This window comes from Aulonocara sp. 'chitande type north' Nkhata Bay, linkage group LG12 (genome assembly GCF_057382095.1).
Source record: "Aulonocara sp. 'chitande type north' Nkhata Bay isolate Kocher_YH1m ecotype deep benthic linkage group LG12, A_spYH_male_GT1.1, whole genome shotgun sequence".
Classification (NCBI taxonomy): domain Eukaryota; kingdom Metazoa; phylum Chordata; class Actinopteri; order Cichliformes; family Cichlidae; genus Aulonocara; species Aulonocara sp. 'chitande type north' Nkhata Bay.
The window spans coordinates 17,811,795-17,830,776 of NC_141355.1; the positions used below are offsets into that span (position 1 = coordinate 17,811,795).

General features: G+C 39.5%; 1 protein-coding gene across 1 annotated transcript in view; it reads left to right on the forward strand.

Annotated features, from left to right (window-relative positions):
• adgrv1 (adhesion G protein-coupled receptor V1) overlaps positions 1-18,982 on the forward strand; it is a 127,571-nt gene that overhangs the window by 100,055 nt on the left and 8,534 nt on the right. Inside the window, exons 91-93 of the mRNA XM_086313987.1 lie at positions 4,388-4,566; positions 7,549-7,706; positions 13,504-13,625. Coding sequence (XP_086170113.1) covers positions 4,388-4,566; positions 7,549-7,706; positions 13,504-13,625 — 459 coding nt within the window. The remainder of the gene's footprint in view (positions 1-4,387; positions 4,567-7,548; positions 7,707-13,503; positions 13,626-18,982) is intronic.

The window sequence follows — 18,982 nt, forward strand, 5'->3', positions numbered from 1 at the left end:
CTGTATGCCAATAGTGAACGACACATTGATTCACTGATCCACAACACTAGGATCTATAGTAATAACATGTGAATGTGAATGTCATTTGGACTGGAGTGTAGGCAGATGGTAACAAAGAGATGGAACATACTCAGAACTGAGGGGATCTCACTACCAGAAGGCAACATTGCAGACACTAAGGACAGCTACAAGTACCTGGGAATCCCACAGGCAAATGGGAAACACGAAGAGGCGCCTAAGAAAGCTGCAACCACCAAGTACCTGCAGAGGGTAAGGCGAGTCCTGAGGAGTCCGCTGAATGGGAAGAACAACACATATGCCCTGCCCATGATCAGATACCCTGCTGGGATAATAAACTGGCCAAAGGAAGCCACTGACATGAAGACAAGGAGGCTCCTGACCACATATGGTGGGTTTCACCCCAAATCCTGCACTGTGACACTTTACGGAAAATAGCCACAACAGACCATGTGCTTAGTGAATACCTCAGGCAATAGAAACCCAAGAAAGAAGTGGAGATGGAGAACAACCATCACGGAAGGACAGGCCCCTGCACAGTATGTACCAGCAGATAGAAGAAGTGGCTTGATCCAGAGATCCCACCAGTGGCTGGACTGAAAGACAGCACAGAAGCACTAATCATCGCAGCACAGGATCAAGCTCGGAGCACAACATAAATAGAAGCTGGGATCTACCACACCAAGCAAGACCCCAGATGCAGGCTGTAAAAAGATGCCCCTGAGGCAATCCAGCACATAACAGCAGTGTGAAAGATGCTAGCAGGCAGGGTATGCATGGGACGCCATAACCAAGTTGCCAGTATAGCATATAGAAACATCTGCCATGAGTACTGCCTGGAAGTGCTGAAGTCAAAATGGGACATGCAACCGATTGTGGTCGAGAATGACCGAGCTTAGGTCCTTTGGGACGTCTGTGCTGCCTATTTTATCTCATAATTTGGCATTGCCAAGGTTCCTATTCTTTCTTTTTATTTCATACATATGGCATTTGGTTTATGTGCAACAGGCAGTGAAATTTGATTGTTTTACCACATCTACTGGGGCAGTCATAAAGTTACCAGTACACTGCACTGGCATGCCCTTTGCCCAGGATCACCTTATAATACCTTACAAGGACCCTAAACAGCTCTTTCTTAACAAGACCTTCTTATTCTCTTATTTCTTTCTTTGCATTATATTGGTCAACACCAAAGCCACCCAGGATTTTTAGGAACATGAAGACTGTAAACATACATCTGTGCATTGTAATTGTAGTTGTAATCCTGGAAAGAGTTTATTGATGACTTATGACCTGCTGCAATAGCAAAGGAATGCAGGGAGAGGTTTCATCAGCAGCTTTAGTGCTGCTGCTGTGATAAATCCTTTTCCTAAGTAATCCGCCTCCTAACGAGTCCTGAACTGCAAAGAAACAAAGGTAGTTGCGTAATACAGGAAATCCTTGGATGTTTGTTTATTTATTTGTAATTTTTGAAATATAACCTGATTAAATAGATTTGACAGACATTAGACAATAACTTTATCTATATTATTTGTCTGTGCCATACATATGTATTTGTTGTGTAATTCTTCCAAACAATCTTAAATCCACTTGATGACAATCAAGCTGAAGGCTCAGTTGTTGTCATTTTTTGTTTTTTTAAGAAGGGAAATGAGATTTATCACCATCATAAATCACAATTTATGCTATTATGAGTCAAACTGAATTCACAGTAACAAAAATACCGTCACATAAGACACATGTTACCAATAGGAATGGTATCCCTAAATGAACTTCCCCATCTACCCATCTTTTCCCACCTGTTGTCCTTCTCTTGCATAACATTTGCCTTGTTCTCATCAATCTTCAACCTTTTGTAACATGTGACATGCGTACGTGAACATAACCAGTGTTTACATAGGGAACATAGTATGTAATAATGTTATTGGTAAAGTATTATAAGATTAGCTGTGGCATAAGCTGACCACAGCAGGGTAATACTGGAACCATGCAACGGCGTACGTGTTGGACGCAGTGGGCTTTTTCTCATATCTGATTGTTTACTATGACTTCTGGGAGATTTTAAGGGATAAAGTCTCAGGCCGAAGGCTTTCATGTGGCTTAAGCGGTGTTAGAATTTGGATGGGCAGATCTGGAGCTCAAATAAAATTGGTTGTGACGTGCAAGCTGGTTTTAGACAGACATGGTAGTAGTTAGTAGGGTAACAGCTGACTGGATCGAGTGAAGGACACAAACAGTGATTCACCCTGTAAAGAATTCAAATAGGAGGATTAATGAAGCATGAAGAAAAAACACTTAGGCTTTTGTTGGTTTATTTATATACTCACTCACAGATTTGTTTTGTTTCATAACATGCCCTGTTCGTTAAGGTTGAATTTAAATAGAGAGCCAGACTGTGTGATAGAAAAGGCAGATATGTTACAAAGGTAAGGAAGTGTTATTCATTAGAAGCACAATTTCAAAAAAGACGGGCAAACAAAGCAGGACAAAAGGAAGAGAGGAAGAAAAAGTAATACAACGTAAAGGCCAGGACCATGGCATTGTTCTTTAACACCCCTTCAAAAAATATCTTGTTATTTCATAAATGTCAACTCTAACTGTGAATGTAGCTGACAAGAAAAATATTACCGCCACCTTGGCTTTCACTGATGCGGGGAACCGAGACCCTTCCATCCTCACCAACATCTCTGCATTGACCCCAGTGATGTCTCACCACTCAAGTTTCCCTCAGATCAGGTAGCTGCTTTCAGATAAGTGGCTTATATGAGTGGGCGCCAGCAGCCCATCTCAGGGCATGACAAAGACCTGAATCAATAACAGCAGTGTGAGTGTGTGTAATTGAGAGTAGTGAGAACGGGCACGTCCAAAACCTGATCAGGGGAATATGCACTGGCATAAAGCTTGAAAACACACAATAATGTGGCCACTGTCCAGAGCAGCTATGTGTTGAATGCAGAGGTTTGCAGTTAACATCAGCTTACTAAAAATTGCACATTATTAAAAAAGTCTTAAAGGCATCAGGATTAGGATTTCTGGGATTTTTCCTGAGCTAGCTAGTGAAGCCAGGATGACACATTTCTAGCTTGCTAAATAATATCTTTATGTGATAATGCCTGTCCTGTCTCCTCGCCAATTAGTCATCCAGTCATTTGGGACTTTTAATACAACACCAATGGGTCATGTGACCAATTTACAACTGGTATTTACCTTCAGTGGTAACTTGCGGTTTTGGCTTTATTTGCACTGCGGAAACTAAATATAGCTCATATCTAAAAACTTGGTGAAGTAGTCCCAACATGATCTGCACAATCAAACATAACTGCAAGTAAATATTTAAAAAATACTGCATTTTTTTCTGCGGTGAGATTGAGCCAACCTATTATTGTGGCTCCATGAGTGATATAGCCACTGCAAAACAACAGCTCAGCACAAAGTTGCCCATAATCCCTTTACTGTACCACAATGACTGCAGTTTTCTCACAGCCAGTGAATAACACTTCTTGAATCTGACTGACATCATTGTATTATCTCAGGGGAGTCGAGCTGTTACACAACGGGAACCGTACAGTCTTGTTTGCTGCATCTGCTGCATCTGTGTTTGTGGGTTTGTGTTCATGTTGGTGTGGTTATGAAGCAAGGTCTTTTTGGGTCAGTGGTTATACAATATTGTTACGGTAGAGGTTGAGCAGAGTAATCATAGGGAGAGGTCAACATCATTTGACCTTGTGTCATTAGTTGCATCACATCTTCCTCTTTGCAAATGTGCTGCTCAAGTGCTTGCAAACAGATAGACATTATCAGCTGTTATTCATTACAGCTGTTGACCTGTTGCATAAATTTTAATAGCATTTCCTTTTTTTCATGTTCAAATGTAATACTTTATAGACTTTTGTTTTTTATGTATGTTAGATGGCTTAAAGCTTGTAAAACAGCTCGTAACGCACCATATATGAGCGAAATGTGAAAGAGAAAATGAAGTGTTAGTGTGCTTCACATGAGGATAAGACATCGTCTGCTTGCTGTCAACAGGTGTTCACATAAGCCAGTTATGCAACAGTGGATGGCTTAGTAAAGCAGATAGATGAGACTATAAAAGCCTTCTAGATAACTAAGCAAACATAGATATTTTTGGGTGTGATATGCGGATGGATATACTTGTGTGTTTTTGTGTTTTACTGACTATAAAGACCAAATGTGCACACAACCGAGGAAGGTTTAAAAATCATCAAAGGGGAAGATGTCGAGCCTTTTCTCCCCCTTTTATTTATTGTGCTGCGATAAGTTTAAGATACATTTCATAGTCTGTAAAAGTTACTTTTTTATTTTTATATCCCCGTGAATAAGTTGTTTTCTCAAACTGTTTTCTCAGGCGGTGAACTTCTGGCAAGTGCTCGTGATGAATGATGAGCACACAGAACGCCGATACCTGCTCTACTTCCTCCTGGGGTGGGGACTTCCTGCTTTGGTCATCATCGTCCTGGTCATCGTGTTACTTGGTGGCTTTGGATGGAAAATACATGAAGTATATGGACTGGTGCAAGGCGACGTGTGAGTTAGCAACACATGTAAATACACACACAAGTGGTCTTTTTGAACTGATGGCATGTATCCAGTGAATCGTAAGTACACTTAGGAGAGTATTTGTTAAACTGGTATGAGTCGTTTACAGTGATTTCAGTTTCTTTTTTAAGCTTAGGGAAATTCCACTTCAGACTAGGTAGAGCAAACAGAGCCAGTGAGCCTGCCCAATCAAATGACTGAATGAATGAACGTCTCATGTTTGTTTGCATGCCTCTCCCCACACTGAAAAACTTCAGTCTCGGAGGTGGAGTCTTTGAGAAATCGCGCCATACAGAGCCTTATATAGCTGTTTCCCTTAAATTACCTAAAGCACAGAAACAATAGAAGAAATCACTGTGTACAAAAAACACGTACAAAGGTCCCAACACAGGTGAGTTGCCCGTGTCTTTATGTGCATCCGTCTTCCATGTCTTTCATTTGTGAACAAATGTTCAATAATAGTCAAAGAAGTATGAAGCTGAAACTCCTAAACCACATCTATAATAAGTCAATGGTCTAAGGTGTGCCTGTTATCCTTGGGATCAAGTATCTGTGGGTGTTTCCTGTGGATGGGAGTGTGAAACAGTGAGCGCATACAGGAGAGATTTAAGAACATAGAGGAGTATTCAGTTTCCCAGGAGCACACCTTCCTCTTTGAGGACATAAGGCAGCTTTTCACTTCTTTTCCTTCTCTCGCTCTGTTTCTCTCCTTCGCTCTCTCCTCTTCGGTGTTAACAGCTAGTCTCTTGTTTTCTCACCACTCGTTTCAGTTTCGCCTTGCTTGCATACAAAAGTGTTAAGCTCACACCTTGTGTCAATAGACTTTGTATCCTTTAGACTTAATTGCTTATGGGAGCACATTTTTTTACTCTGTCTTTTTGCTTTCCACTACTATACTCACGCTGTAGTAGAGAGATATGGAGATTTATGGATAAGTAAGTGCAGAACGGTGTAAAGTTACCATTTCCATGCCTCTACCATCACTGTTGTGCTGGGACATTGTCTTTCATATAGACCAGTTTGTACTTAACCCCAGCTATGTGCATTGAGCATATTAAGGATTTCTCTCTTCTGATGGTTATCACATTATGAGGCAGTGAGTGACTGTAATGTCCCTGTGGTTTCTGCCTTTTTTAATCTTTATTGTGGATCATATGTTGTACATCTTTAAAAGGAAGAAAACAAAAAGCCAACTTTAACATTGAATCCTCTCTCACCACCCATGGACAACTGCTCAGCAAAAGTGGTCATAAACATTTCAGCAGCATTAAATTTTGTTTTGAATGAGTCTAGTTTGAGACTGATTACACTCATGAATATTTTGACCCTTTTGTAGTCTCAAGTTGCATCTTCCAAACATGGGGTCTTGTGATCACATGATTTAAGTAAAAATGTTATCATAGAGTGGTAACATAGGATCTTACTGTGGTATACATTTAAAAGAAAATCCCAGCAGCCTTTGGATGAAAACCCTCCATAAAAGGCATGATTAACTTTCTTTCTCTCAAGCTAAGAAATGGGTGCGTTAGACCCCTGGGTAATGTTTTTTTTTCATTCAATTCAGGAATCCCTGGGATTTCCCATCCTTGTGAGACTTTCACTATAGTTAGAGGTCATCCCCCTAGCAAGGCCCCAACAGTACAGCTGTCCATTTTCCACTGTATTTAGACTAGGGGCCCGGCTGTCTTTTTGTGACATGGTGATCCAGCGCTTTATTTGGCATAGCTCATCTTATGTTGTGACTACGACAGATCCAATTATTTTTCTGCAATCACTCAAACATGCGGAGGTCCTGTCTGATTTGATGCTCCCACCGAACCAGAGCGTGAATGTGTTTTGTGAAAAGGTTGTGGTCACATCAGTGTTGTTCTAGTTGTTTGGCAACAAATATCAAGGATGTTGATTTTCCCAGAGGAAAACCGCAGTTTTCTTTAATAAAGATAAACATGCCTGAAAGATCCTGAGACGGTAGTTCAAGAGGTTCACCGGGAAAACAGCATAGAGATGGTACTGTCAGTATTATACAGTCTAACTTCTTACTGACATTTTAAAAAAAAATTGTATTAATAATTCTCCAAAGAAAGTTCTTCTTTACCTGTTAAAAAGGATGAACAGTGGAAATCACGTGACCCCTATGGATATATATTCTTATAATTGCCGATGGATTTATCGGTGGTTGTGTCCGATGTGTCACAAAGCAACAAAGTATAAAGAAGAGTTGCGTTATGATTAAATTAAATTAAATATAGAGCAGTTTAATATTTTCAGTTTTTCCAGACGTTATCTGTGAGATAGATGTGTTCTTTATGCTATGGTGACACAAAGGATCACTGTTTGGAAATAGCAGCCAAAATTATTGCAGCCGTGTGAAAATTTCAGATTAAACAGCAATATTTATTAACTGCTTATATTCAGAGTCTATTCAGAACCTCACAACAGAAACAGAAATAACAAATAGTGACATAGTTGCTGCAAAATGATGATTTAACTGCTAAACGACAAACATTTCGCTCTTATACAGGACTATAACTACAATACAACCAGATGGTAACCAGCTATGTTAAGTCCCCCACTCCAAAGAGATGTGTTGCAGAGAAGTTAATTGCAACATGTCGCCAATCTGTCTGCTTTTATAAATTAGACAGCAGTTATTTGCAAGCCTTCACTACTCTGTCTGAGAGTAATTGCAGTTGGTGTGATTTGGACCCTGACTGTTTGGAGATAAGTTGCCTCCCACCAGATAACCCGTGCAGTCATCTTGCAGTCAAAAGAAGCAGCTCATAGGTTGAGAATGTTGCATGTTCAACCTCTGGGGAACCCGCTTGTTGCTGCAACTACTTGAAGTTGTTTGCAGAATATAAAAATAATTCAGTGCAATCATCAGACAACTGGAGATTTTTTCCTAGTTGCAAGATGGCTTATTGTAAGTTTTGTAAGTGTGTCTTTCATCTTATTTTCCTTATCTTCTAGGTGCTTTATCCCAAACATCTATGTAGCTCTGTGCACGGCAGTGCTGGTGCCTCTCATCTGTCTTGTTGCTGTGGTGGTTGTATTCATCCACATCTACCAAGTTACTGAGCAGTGGAAGGCCTACGATGACATTTACCGTGGACGGACTAACAGCACAGGTAAAAACCAAATATGTGACTACACACACAAACACACACAAATATATTAATGTATGCATAAGCAGAGATTTTATTATTTTACCACTTGCTGTTACCACAAAGAGATCATGAGAGTTACATCTGCATTTACACTCAGTCACACCCAATTTCTTTCTTTCGTGGACATGTACAAACACCACTAGGATGTCCCTCTGGAACGAAGCTACAAACAACATACCCTTATTTTGGGCAGAAGCTTTCATCCCCTATTTTCCAGTTTGCTGTTTGCTGGAGACAAAAACAGATTTAGGGTTTTTGCAGAAAGTGCGAACTTTCAGTTATCTAGCACACACAAAAACACCCATCAGTACAATGTAGTAGTAGGTGTGCAAACTTGTACATTTCCAACTTGTAGATTATTCAGAATTCTTGTTTGCACACACACACACATCCATCATGGATTTATGACCCGTACAAATCAGCTCTGTTTATACAGTGCAGTTAGTCCCTTTGGCCACACATGAAGATTCAGCCAAACCACTTTACTTGCTGATCATCGGGGCTGCAATCAATGGCCATCAGTGGGAATCAGCAGGCTTTAGCTTGTTTTGCTCAGTCAAGGCTCTCCGGTGACAAAGCCAAGCCTGAATTAGTGCCAGTTCTTTTATTGGCAAGCAGCTTGCCCGCAAACTGTGCAGGAGTGTTGAGGCAGTGTAGATGCTTTACTGAGTTGCAGGTATGTGTGCATTATTCAAAAAGGAACAGCACTTTCTCATTCACAAACCAGGCTGAGGCAAAGGGCCAGCCTGTAGGATTTGTACTTCACATGAGCAGTTTTTTGTGAGGAAAGCGAAAGAAAATAGAGTAAATTGGACAAACATTTATGTTTGAAATATGATACTGTAATGTGTGATGATTCACAATAGCCTAAACTTTTGACCTATACTGTACATACATACACAATTGTACATATCTACATGCACATATAAACATAACATGCCCACAAACACACTTTAGTGCACATTGTATACTCCAGTGTTTGCAGTGTACTCTGCTGTTGTCAGTGTCTCAATATGTCTAAAGTCCAAAGAAGAATAAAACAATTATGGGAGAATATATTTATTGCTGTAAACACAGGCTACCCTTCTGCTCATTTCCCGGAATTACTTAAAGGTTGTATGAGTTGACTTAAAACAACAGGAACTGAACCCTGCACTATGCAGCAGCATGACAATCATGACAGTCAATAATTATCCCTATTATTTGTCCACTGCTTGCAGGCTCTGTGTGTGCTTCTGCAGTAATCCAAATAATAACTATTCATATTAAGCACTTAGAGTAAACTCAACCTTGACTTTCCCAGCCAGCTGAGATTCGTGCAGAACCTGCTGGACTGCTGATGCTATTTTGACAATGAACGCCATGTGCATGTTTTCAAATTCCTTAGTGAAGCAACAACCGATGAGATAAGCTAACAAGTAATCTGTGTCTGTCTGTGTGTTTGTGCCTGCATGCCTGCGCGCGTGCATGCAAGATTATGAGAACCGCACATGTAAAATTCACAGGACTGTGTGAAATTTAGCAGAACTTCTGACGTCAGTGAAATCAAGGAAGTGCGTTGGTGGGCTTTCATTTATGTTCCTCCCCATCAACAGATTTGAGAAAGTCTGGAGTTCTGCCAATGCAGGGCAGCGAATAATAATAAACGAACAAAAGGTACAACAGTGCATATCAGAAGCACAACAGTGAACCCTTATCTTGTGTTAGAAAGACTTTATGTTCTTGTGTTGCGCAAGTGACCAGACTTTAAGTTGAATGAATAACTATTATTGTTGCAGTTTTATGGCACTTAATGTTCCCCGGCTCCACTTTTAGCATTGATTGGTCAGCAGTATGGAAACACAAATAAATGATGGATAATGTTTAATTACTTAATATTGTTTTATTTACTTTGTGTGTTTGAGTGTTGCTGCTTTATTTGTATGCTAAGCGCATGCTTATATTTGTCATATCTTTATTAGTAATGGCCTTGAAATGCACATCCTTATTTGGACATTGTACTTTAACAGCTGATTGTTTTTATCATCTTGTTTTTAGTATTATTTTTTTCCTTTGGTCATTACTCCTAGCTGTAACTAGATGCACTCAACACACGCTTACTCCTGCTTGTTGTTATTACAGCTGGTGACTTCTCTGTGACCTTAATGTTAGCACAATCTCGAGTTTCTTTCTGGTTGTTTTCCTTCTGTGCATGCTCACTTCTCAGTTTGTCTTCTCACACCAAGAACGCTGCACTGGTCAAATTTGAACTTGAGCCTGTCTGCTTGCCTGTGGAGGAAAGCAGCGTGTGTTTGTTGTACAGAAAGAAAGATAGCCATGACATCATTGAGCTTCTCTGAAACACAAAGCTTTTGCAGAGGATTGCATATGAATTCATGTCTGCTTATGCATAATATGAACACACACACACACATGCACAGCCACACAGGCTCTTTGCTTCTACTTAGTGGTACAAAGCCAAACAGTCAGTCAGCATTTTGCAGTTCGTCTCAACTCGGCTCTGGGAACCTGTTCTTACTGTGGGAGCTCTGGCCCGTCCACAGACAGGAATGTGCTTACATGGTTGGAAAAAGTCTAACCAGGGAGGGAGGAGATGGAGACAGATGTGCAAGACACACTAAAGCCAGAGAGAGAGAGAAAGAAAGAAATGGGAAAGATAGACGATAGAAATTGATAGATGGAAGATAGAAAAAAGTTGTTTTTATTTAACCTACACGTGTTTGTAGACAGTTTGTCCACATAAGGCAAACCGAGATGAAGTGTGAAATAATAATGCATCAGAGGCCGTGACCAAGGCCAACAGCGAAGAAAGCACTAAAAAAGTATGATAGAGCTAAATAAATAAAAATACTATGTGATAAGGAGCAGAAGTTAGAGCAGGGTGGAAATGACAGTGTGGTGGATGTGGCACCTAAGTGAGGGGTTTTTGTGCAAACCTGGGCCCGTGTCCTGTGTTTCCATCCTACTTGTGAAGAGAACTGTACACTCTGTCCTACATAACACCTTTCATGCAGACTGTAAGGAGAGTGACTCAACAGTGTAATTTTGAATCTGATGTTCCCTTCAAATCATCGTAAAAACAGCTTTTACGCCTCATGTAGCTGTAAAATTTATTATGTTTATCTTCTGTGACCCTGCACTTTTCACTTCAAGACACACACACACATACACAGCATCACAGGTATCGTGAGCCTAATAAAAATGTCTTTTACATTCTTTGATAATGCAATGTGGAGTTAGTTATTAATCTAATGTTTCATAAACAGATCAGTACTGTAATCAAAACCAGTTTCTTTCATCTCCGGCTGCTTGCAAAAGTGAAGCCATTCTTCTGTTTCAGAGACTTTGAGAGAGCTAGCCGTGCCTTCATTTCATCTCGCCTCGATTTTTGTTGATACCTGAGTGTTTACTCAGGCGTCAGTCTGTCATCAGTTAGCCGACTGCTGCACGGTTACTAACTGGCAGAGCAAGCAAGACCACATATCTCCCATACTAGCATCCTTACACTGGCTTCCAGTCAGTTTTCAAATTGATTTTAAGATTTCATTATTCGTTTTTAAGCCATTGCACAGGTTAGCACCCTCATACCTTTCTGATCTTTTGAACTGGTACACTCCTGCAAGATCATTGAGGTCTGCGGATCAAATGCTCCTAGCTGTCCCAAAGTCCAGATTGAAGCACAGAGGTGATCGGGCCTTTGCTGTGACTGCTCCTAAACTGTGGAACAAACTGCCCCCTCACATCAGGACCTCCCCAACATTAGACAGTTTAAAAAACCCTTTTTTCTTGTTAACCCACTTTTATTCCTTTGCTTTTAAATCAGAATGAGTTTGTACTACTTTTATTTGTCTTTTTTCTGACTCAAATCTTCTCATTTTATGCTTCTTTTCTTAAATTTGTCATGTCTTCCTATGTTTTTATCTCCTTTGATTATTTTAAATGTACAGCACTTTGGTCAACAGTTGTTTTTTAAATGTGCTATATGAATAAATCTGACTTTGACTTCACTGAATAACCCTGCACTTTATGTGTTAAAGCCATATTTTAGCTAAAAATCTGTATATATCTGTATATCTGTAAATCGGTATTGGTTGCCAACTGCAAGCACCTGATGATTTGACTACAGGCTTAAGTTTCTCAGTACTCACTTGTCACACCCTGCTTTAATCCCTCCACTGTTTTAGCTTTTTTACTTTTCTATTCTTCTCCCTACAATTATTTCAAGATGTTTATCTCAGCATATTAGCTAAGTATTAATAGGAGTCAGGCTAGTATTTGTCTGAACAAAGCAAAACTCATCACTATGGTGCAATACTCTTAATTTCATGGTGGTAGCACTCCTAGTGTTTTTATTTGAGATCCCACATTTGCAACATACTTAGCAGGGAGGATGGGTGTGGTGCTGGTAATGTGGATGTGTTTTGAATATTCTTTTGACAGTGTCCAAATTTGACTAGTGCATTGCACTTGTGTTGGTTAGCAGGCTAACAGATATCCTCCCATTTTTGTACAGCAAGAACAAGCAGGTTAAGAGAATTATTTGTGCAAGTAATAATGAAGTGCACTCCCTTTGTAAAATGTTCTCTGCTTTGTAAGGACCACTGGATACTTACTTAATTATCTTAAGTCTGTCCCTACTTCAGTGGGGTTTTTTCTTGAATTGTCACATCCTGAAGTCTGAGGTGACAGGATGTATTCCTGTCAGTGGGCTGCAGGTTGACTAGCTGCTATGGTCTAAAAGCAGTAAATGCTAAGAAGACCTTTTAAACTATGCACTTTTTAGTCGTATTGGTGAGATCAGTACACTTTGTGTCAATGCACAGTTGTTACAAGGTTTGTCAAAGTGTTACTCTCAGAACTTGGGGGTTGTTTTTTGTTTGGTTCAGTTTAAAATAAAATAAATAAAAAGCCATAGGTTCCCCCTTTGGTAAATGTGTAAATGTAAATGTGTGATGTTTGACCTCTGCATGAGGACGAGTATTCGTATGTTTCTCCATTTTGACAATCTATTTTGCACCCTTAAAATATAAAGTACATCTGATGTGAAGATGTTGACACACCAGCTGCCTGTTTGCACAAAGAAAAGAATTGTGCACACTGTCTCTTAGATCATTTTCAGCCCATCTTAGGCAGCTAAATGATTTAGTGGCATCCCAAATGCTGAATGGATGAAGCCCTGGATAGAGAGTACAGCTCTGATAGCATGTGTGCATGCGTGCTCATACTCAAGTATGAGTGTGTGGCTTTTTACCCTCCCATATGTCTCCTCACTGTTGCTTGAGTCTCTAATCTGAGTCCACGTAAATCCACATGCAAACCACAGGAAGTCAGAGAACTGTTGGAGCAGAAACGCTGCATCAGTGTTGTATTAGGGTTGTAAAATGTGGTTCATTAGACAGCTCCTGAATTAGATCCCCTTCCTCCTCTTTTACCAGACCTTGCTTTGGAAGAATGAGTATTACACCACAGCATATATAGTTTAATATCAAGAAACTAGAGAATCTAAATAGAAATGATAACACACCAGCAGCTATATTAATTCTCCATCAATTACTATGTAATGTACGGTAGTTATTCTGCAATATGCATTTGTTCAAATATGTTCAAATTAATAAGTGCATGAATGTCATACAGATAAAATAGTATCTAGAATCTGAGTTCAGCTGTAATGTATAATGTATTGTATTGGCTTATATATATTTGAACAACAGTGCTGATATTGTTTTCATTCTGTTCCTGTTGTTATCTTGTGCTCCAGAGGTGCCGCTGGTCCTCTACCTGTTTCTGCTCGTCTCCCTAGTTTGGTTGTGGGCAGGACTCCATATGGGCTACAGGTACCTGTGGATGCTCATCCTCTACGTCATCTTTAACTGCCTGCTGGTGAGATCATTTCCTTTTCTGTTTGTTTGTTTGTTTGTTTCCTGTTTGTGCATATGTTTTCTTCTTGTTGTAATTGGAGAACAGTTAAAAGTTATAAAGTTAAAGCACTTCTTTTTATATCTTCAAGCTCGATGTGTGTACTCTTTCTCCAGGTTTGATTTTTCTTATGAAAGATATTGTTTTTACCTATCTAATCTCAAATTTTCAGCTACTCTCTGAACTAAATGTTGCTGTAGCTGAAAATTTGAGAACGCTGCAGAGTCGGTGTCATGTCATGAGTGTGTGTGTGTGTGTGTGTGTGTGTGTGTGTGTGTGTTGGGGGGTGGAGAGGTATGATGAAGGGAAGTCCATTCACTTTGAAGGCCAGCTTTGATGTATCTGACAGGCAGAGTAAGAAGTGCCTCAGGTGTGGAGAGAGAGAGGCAGGGTTATCACTGTGTCATGTCTCACCAACGCCTCTCACTGCTATGTTTGTCCATCTCTCCACTTTATTTTTGTCTTTTCTTGGTCCCTTTGTTTGCATCTTTTTATAGTTTATTTACTCCCTCTGTTTCTCTCAGTTCTGTATTTCAGATGTCAGTGTAGCTAAGTAAAGATATTTCAAATGCAAGATAGATTACTCTACCACTAAATGCAGTCCAGTACATATTTAAATATTTGCACAGTGAGATCATTTTCACAAGCATGCCTCTGCATCACGCCACTACAGATTCCAAAAAAAGAAATAAGGATGGGAAGTGTAGATGCTGGGCTTCAATCTAGAGGCTTAATAAAAATATAGTCCCTATAACCAATTTCCACCTGTTCAAAAGAAACTGGACAAAATGAGGACGGTCATTAATGATCAAATATAAAACCTGTGCAACAATATCATCGTGAACTCTGGAACACATTGTGCAAGTTTTTGTGGATTTTTCTGCCTTCAGTTATGTCCTTAGTGAGGGAAACACATGCTTACTCATGTAACTGAGACATTTTTTAAAAAACTTTTGTCTTCTGGTTACTAAGGATTTAGCTGTGGCTCATTCATATCAGTAGCTTTATTACTTGTCTTTAAATTGTCTTCTGTCAATTTTACTTAACCTACTAAATCATACATTTTCTGGCGCAAAGGTTTAGTTTTGTAGAAGTGCTTAATGCATAATGTGTTTTTTTAAGAAGATGCCCACGAAGCTTTCTGGATCAGTTGTGCTTAGTTTTGCACAATTGATTGTTTTCTGTCTTATCTAGTCCCTAAATGTTTGCAGTGATCGGGTAGACCACCATGTGCCTGTAACATGTGCCACAAGAGGTCTGTGACAACCAATGTTGATATGTAGCATCTACATGCTAAAGACAACAGCGCTTAACATAAGTAAACATCTCCTGTTAGTCCAGTGACTGAAGTGAAGTGATGTCAGCAGCAATGGTCATTGTCGCACTCGACACTTCTTCATGACCAGCAATACTTTGTCCATCCCTGTGACATCACATAGCTAGTTTGATTTTATTTAAAATGAACTTGTGATTGTTAATTTACATGCAAAGTTTTTAAATACATTTCCTCAGTTCTGCTTGTGTTTCTTTTAACCTGGGTAAAAATCCTCTCACTTAGAAACATTTCAGACTAATAGCCTTTGTTTCCTCTCTAAATACTTTGATTTGTTCTTGGGCCCCCTCATTAGGCCCCTGAGTTATCAAAGTTCTTAGCACTGCTGTCACACAAACATACATCCGCCCACACAATAGTACATAAAAATCTCCTCTTTACGTTAATTGGCAGATGACTAGTAGTTTGATAACACTTTTGCTCTCTAAATGAGGACTTTTGGGCTTTTTGGTGGCGACGTACAGTAACAGCTAAAAAGAGCTTCTTGCTACCCTATTTGTATTTCAGCAACTTAAATGTAGCTTAACTTTAACTTCAGATAGGACAAGTTCTATCAAACTTTGTATCATCTGGAAAAAAAGAACTGCTGCAATTGATTTTCAGCCGTGCCTCATACAAAGTTCCAGCTAAAACAGCAGCCTCTGGGGTCTGCACCAAAAGTACCAGAAGTAGGGATTTATCAAAGTGGAACGGGTAAGGGTCCCAAAGGTACATTGTGTCCAAGGATATTGATTAGCCATAAACAAACTCATCTGACCCACTTTCTACAAAGCACCACTAAAGAAAGGTCAGGATGCTGTAACCATGTACGAAGCATGGCTGCTATCATATTTATTTGTATGCAAGATTTGGGTTATGTGTTTTTTTTTAAAGCACATTTAATTTGTTTAGCGGTGATGGAGGAAAAGCGTTGCTGTGAGAGGACTCATTGATCATTTTGTGTCACTGCAGAACTTCCATTAGGGACTAAATCGAAAAAAGAAAGTAAAGTTTAAAGAAAGCAACTGTGATACTTACTCTCTGTCATGAACACTCGAACAGCAAGATTTAACAAAATATGATGATTGTCACATTTCTTAACAGATATGACTTGGTAACTAGAGTAATCTTACTTTTGTTTCATGATTTTGTGAACTCAAACCCATATGGAATATTTTTAGGTTAACTAAAGAAATTAAACTGAGATATTTTTCAGGACACGGTGCTACAGGACTGCCTTATTCTCCCAGTATTATTATTCCAGTGCATTTTTGAACATCTTATCCTTCCCATAGGTTTTCAATGCCGTGAGCTTGGAATTTGTTAGGCTGTGCATCTCTGCTGCAAAGTCAAGTACACTTGTTTTTTTGTTTTTTTGTTTCCTTCATGCCGCGAATTTTCCATTAAGAGAATTTTCCATATTTACCTCATTGGTGTTGTTGATGTTAACTGCTGATTACTGAACACCATTAAACAGCTGCAGATGTTACAGCTGTGCACAAGTGTCTGTTGCAGAGCCCACATTGCTCTTTGGTTAGGTGCTGTAAAAACAACCTCTTGTTGCCAGCCGGGTATCTGTTAAAATCAAGCTGTGAAACACATCACATGTTTGCAGTTATACTGTGGAAAATGTGACTTTTTAGCCAACAGGCCACAGGGTTTTCTTTTCTCTCTACAAGCCTTTGATCCATCCTTTTACATAATACAGCTGTCAGTCACATCATGCTGAAATAGAAGACAATAATCAAATCACAACAGCACAACCCCTCATTATCTCCTACTGCACGTTCGATGTACCGATAAACACTACGTCACTGTATCCGTGCTGTCAGAAGCCTCACAGCTGTGAAGCAGGACCATGCTTCATTACAATTCAATTCAACCCCCACTTGCACATTCAGCCTTGGCACTGGCTAAAAATAGGACACAGGATATGTGTATATTTTTATGGAAAAGAAGGCAGTAGGCAATTAGCCGTGTGAAGCCTGGAAGTATTTAGGGTTTCGGTCAAACAGCTCTTTTTCTTTTAGCACAGAAAGCACAGAAAAATCTGCAGACACAGCACTTTTTGCAGTTGATGCAGTTTAGTATATTTAATCACTTTGAAAGAAGTCAGAAAACTCGAGAGCTATTTTTTAATTATTTCAGTTTTCTAATTTTATCATCTTGCCCTTTGTCTTACCCCTGACAAGCAGTACATTTCTTTAGCTCGTTGCTGTTGTCACTTTTAAACGCCCTACTTAAAAACCCACAAAACAGAATGCTGTGTAAAATTGTACTCAAAACTTTGCAAATTATTTAAACACCATAATTAATTTAAAGTAGCACAAAGGCAACATGTCAAACTATGAGATTTTATTGTTTTTGATTTGATTCATTTTAAGGTTGATGCGGGCGACATGTTTTGAAAATGTTAGGAAACAGACCATAAAAGAGAAGCAGCTTAAATAAACCCTGCAAATAATTTGAAAAATTGAGAACTAAATATGAAATTAAAAAGAATTTGAGGATTTTGTCATCTCTGAAATGTAAGATCCTTTGTGTATCTCTGTACACAAAGGAGAAAGCCAAAAATGGCACAAATGGCAGTAATGTGAGATTCTTTTTGTGAATGCCTGCACTTCCTCCAGGATGAACACAAAGGGACCATCAACTTTGTTATCAGCACACATTTCAAAAGCCAGCATGAGGGTGTTAGTGCACCTAGCATGAATAAGTTACCAGTATCTGAAGGAACTCTTAATGTCTGCTACCATCCAGCAACTGTTTTCTTTCAACAAGACACCACCAAACTACATTTGTATTACAACAGCGTGGCCCTTTTGTAAAATAGCCTGCCTGCAGTCCAGGTCTGTTACCTATTGAAAAAAAGCTGGCACATTATGAAACAACACTGCAGTGAAGAGAGCACCAAACTGTTGAGCAGCTTAAATCCTCCACCTAAGAATGGGAAAATATTTCAATTTAAAGAGTTGTTGTCCATGTTGTCTTTGTCTTCTTTAAATGTCAGGATCATTATGATTTCAATCATGCAAATCATTGCTTTCATATGTACATTTTGCTCAGCACCCCAAATGATTTTAAACAGGGTTGTATCCAACACAATCAAATGCTCCTTCTCACGGTCCGTTTCACATCCCTCAACACCATCCCGTCCTTAGTGTCCTCTTTTGGACTTTGCCTTCGATCTCCAAAGACATGGACTCAGCGATCAGGGAACACTTACATAACTTACCTATGGCTGTTAAGCCTGTTCCTCAGGCCACACAGCTTGCTAATGATCTGTGCTAATCACCCACAGTGCTGTTGTAATGGAGAAATGCTCATGGATAAAGACATACACACCCAGATATGAATACACACCTGGCTGCTTTCTGTTCCATGTTACATGCGAACACACAAAGGAAGACTAATTACCTTCTTCAAGCTATACGCAGAAAATCCAAATATATATATCCAAATATAAGGTCATAACATCATTATGACTTTACATATCCCTGAACATAGCTCCTAGCCATGAAGTGTTCCATTTACTAAAGGACATGGTTTAAAGCTCTCATTTTGCAATTCATGCACAATTACCTACAAGGCACACTAATTTATGGGAACACAGTGTACGATTCACCAATCTGTTTAAGTCACTGTGTCAGAAAACAGCGGAGTATACTGCACTGTTTTTAACCTGCAAGGTCTCCAGTGAGCTTATAAACAGGCTTTCTTTCTTTCTCATAATCTGGATATTCCAGTTTTATAGTGCCCCCATAAACACACAGTTCTGATTTACTGTTCCTGCTCTCTTCCTATTAATGTTTACTGTGGCCATCCAGGCTGCTTATAATCCCGTTCTGTCAATAAACTCGAGATGAGTAACGTTGATTGCTCTGCCAGGAAAGTTGAAGCTTAATTACAGACACGAACCTTATGTCACAAAGTTTGATTTAAGGATTTGAATAAGTTGGGGAGTTGCGCGCACACACACACACACACACACACACACACACACACACAC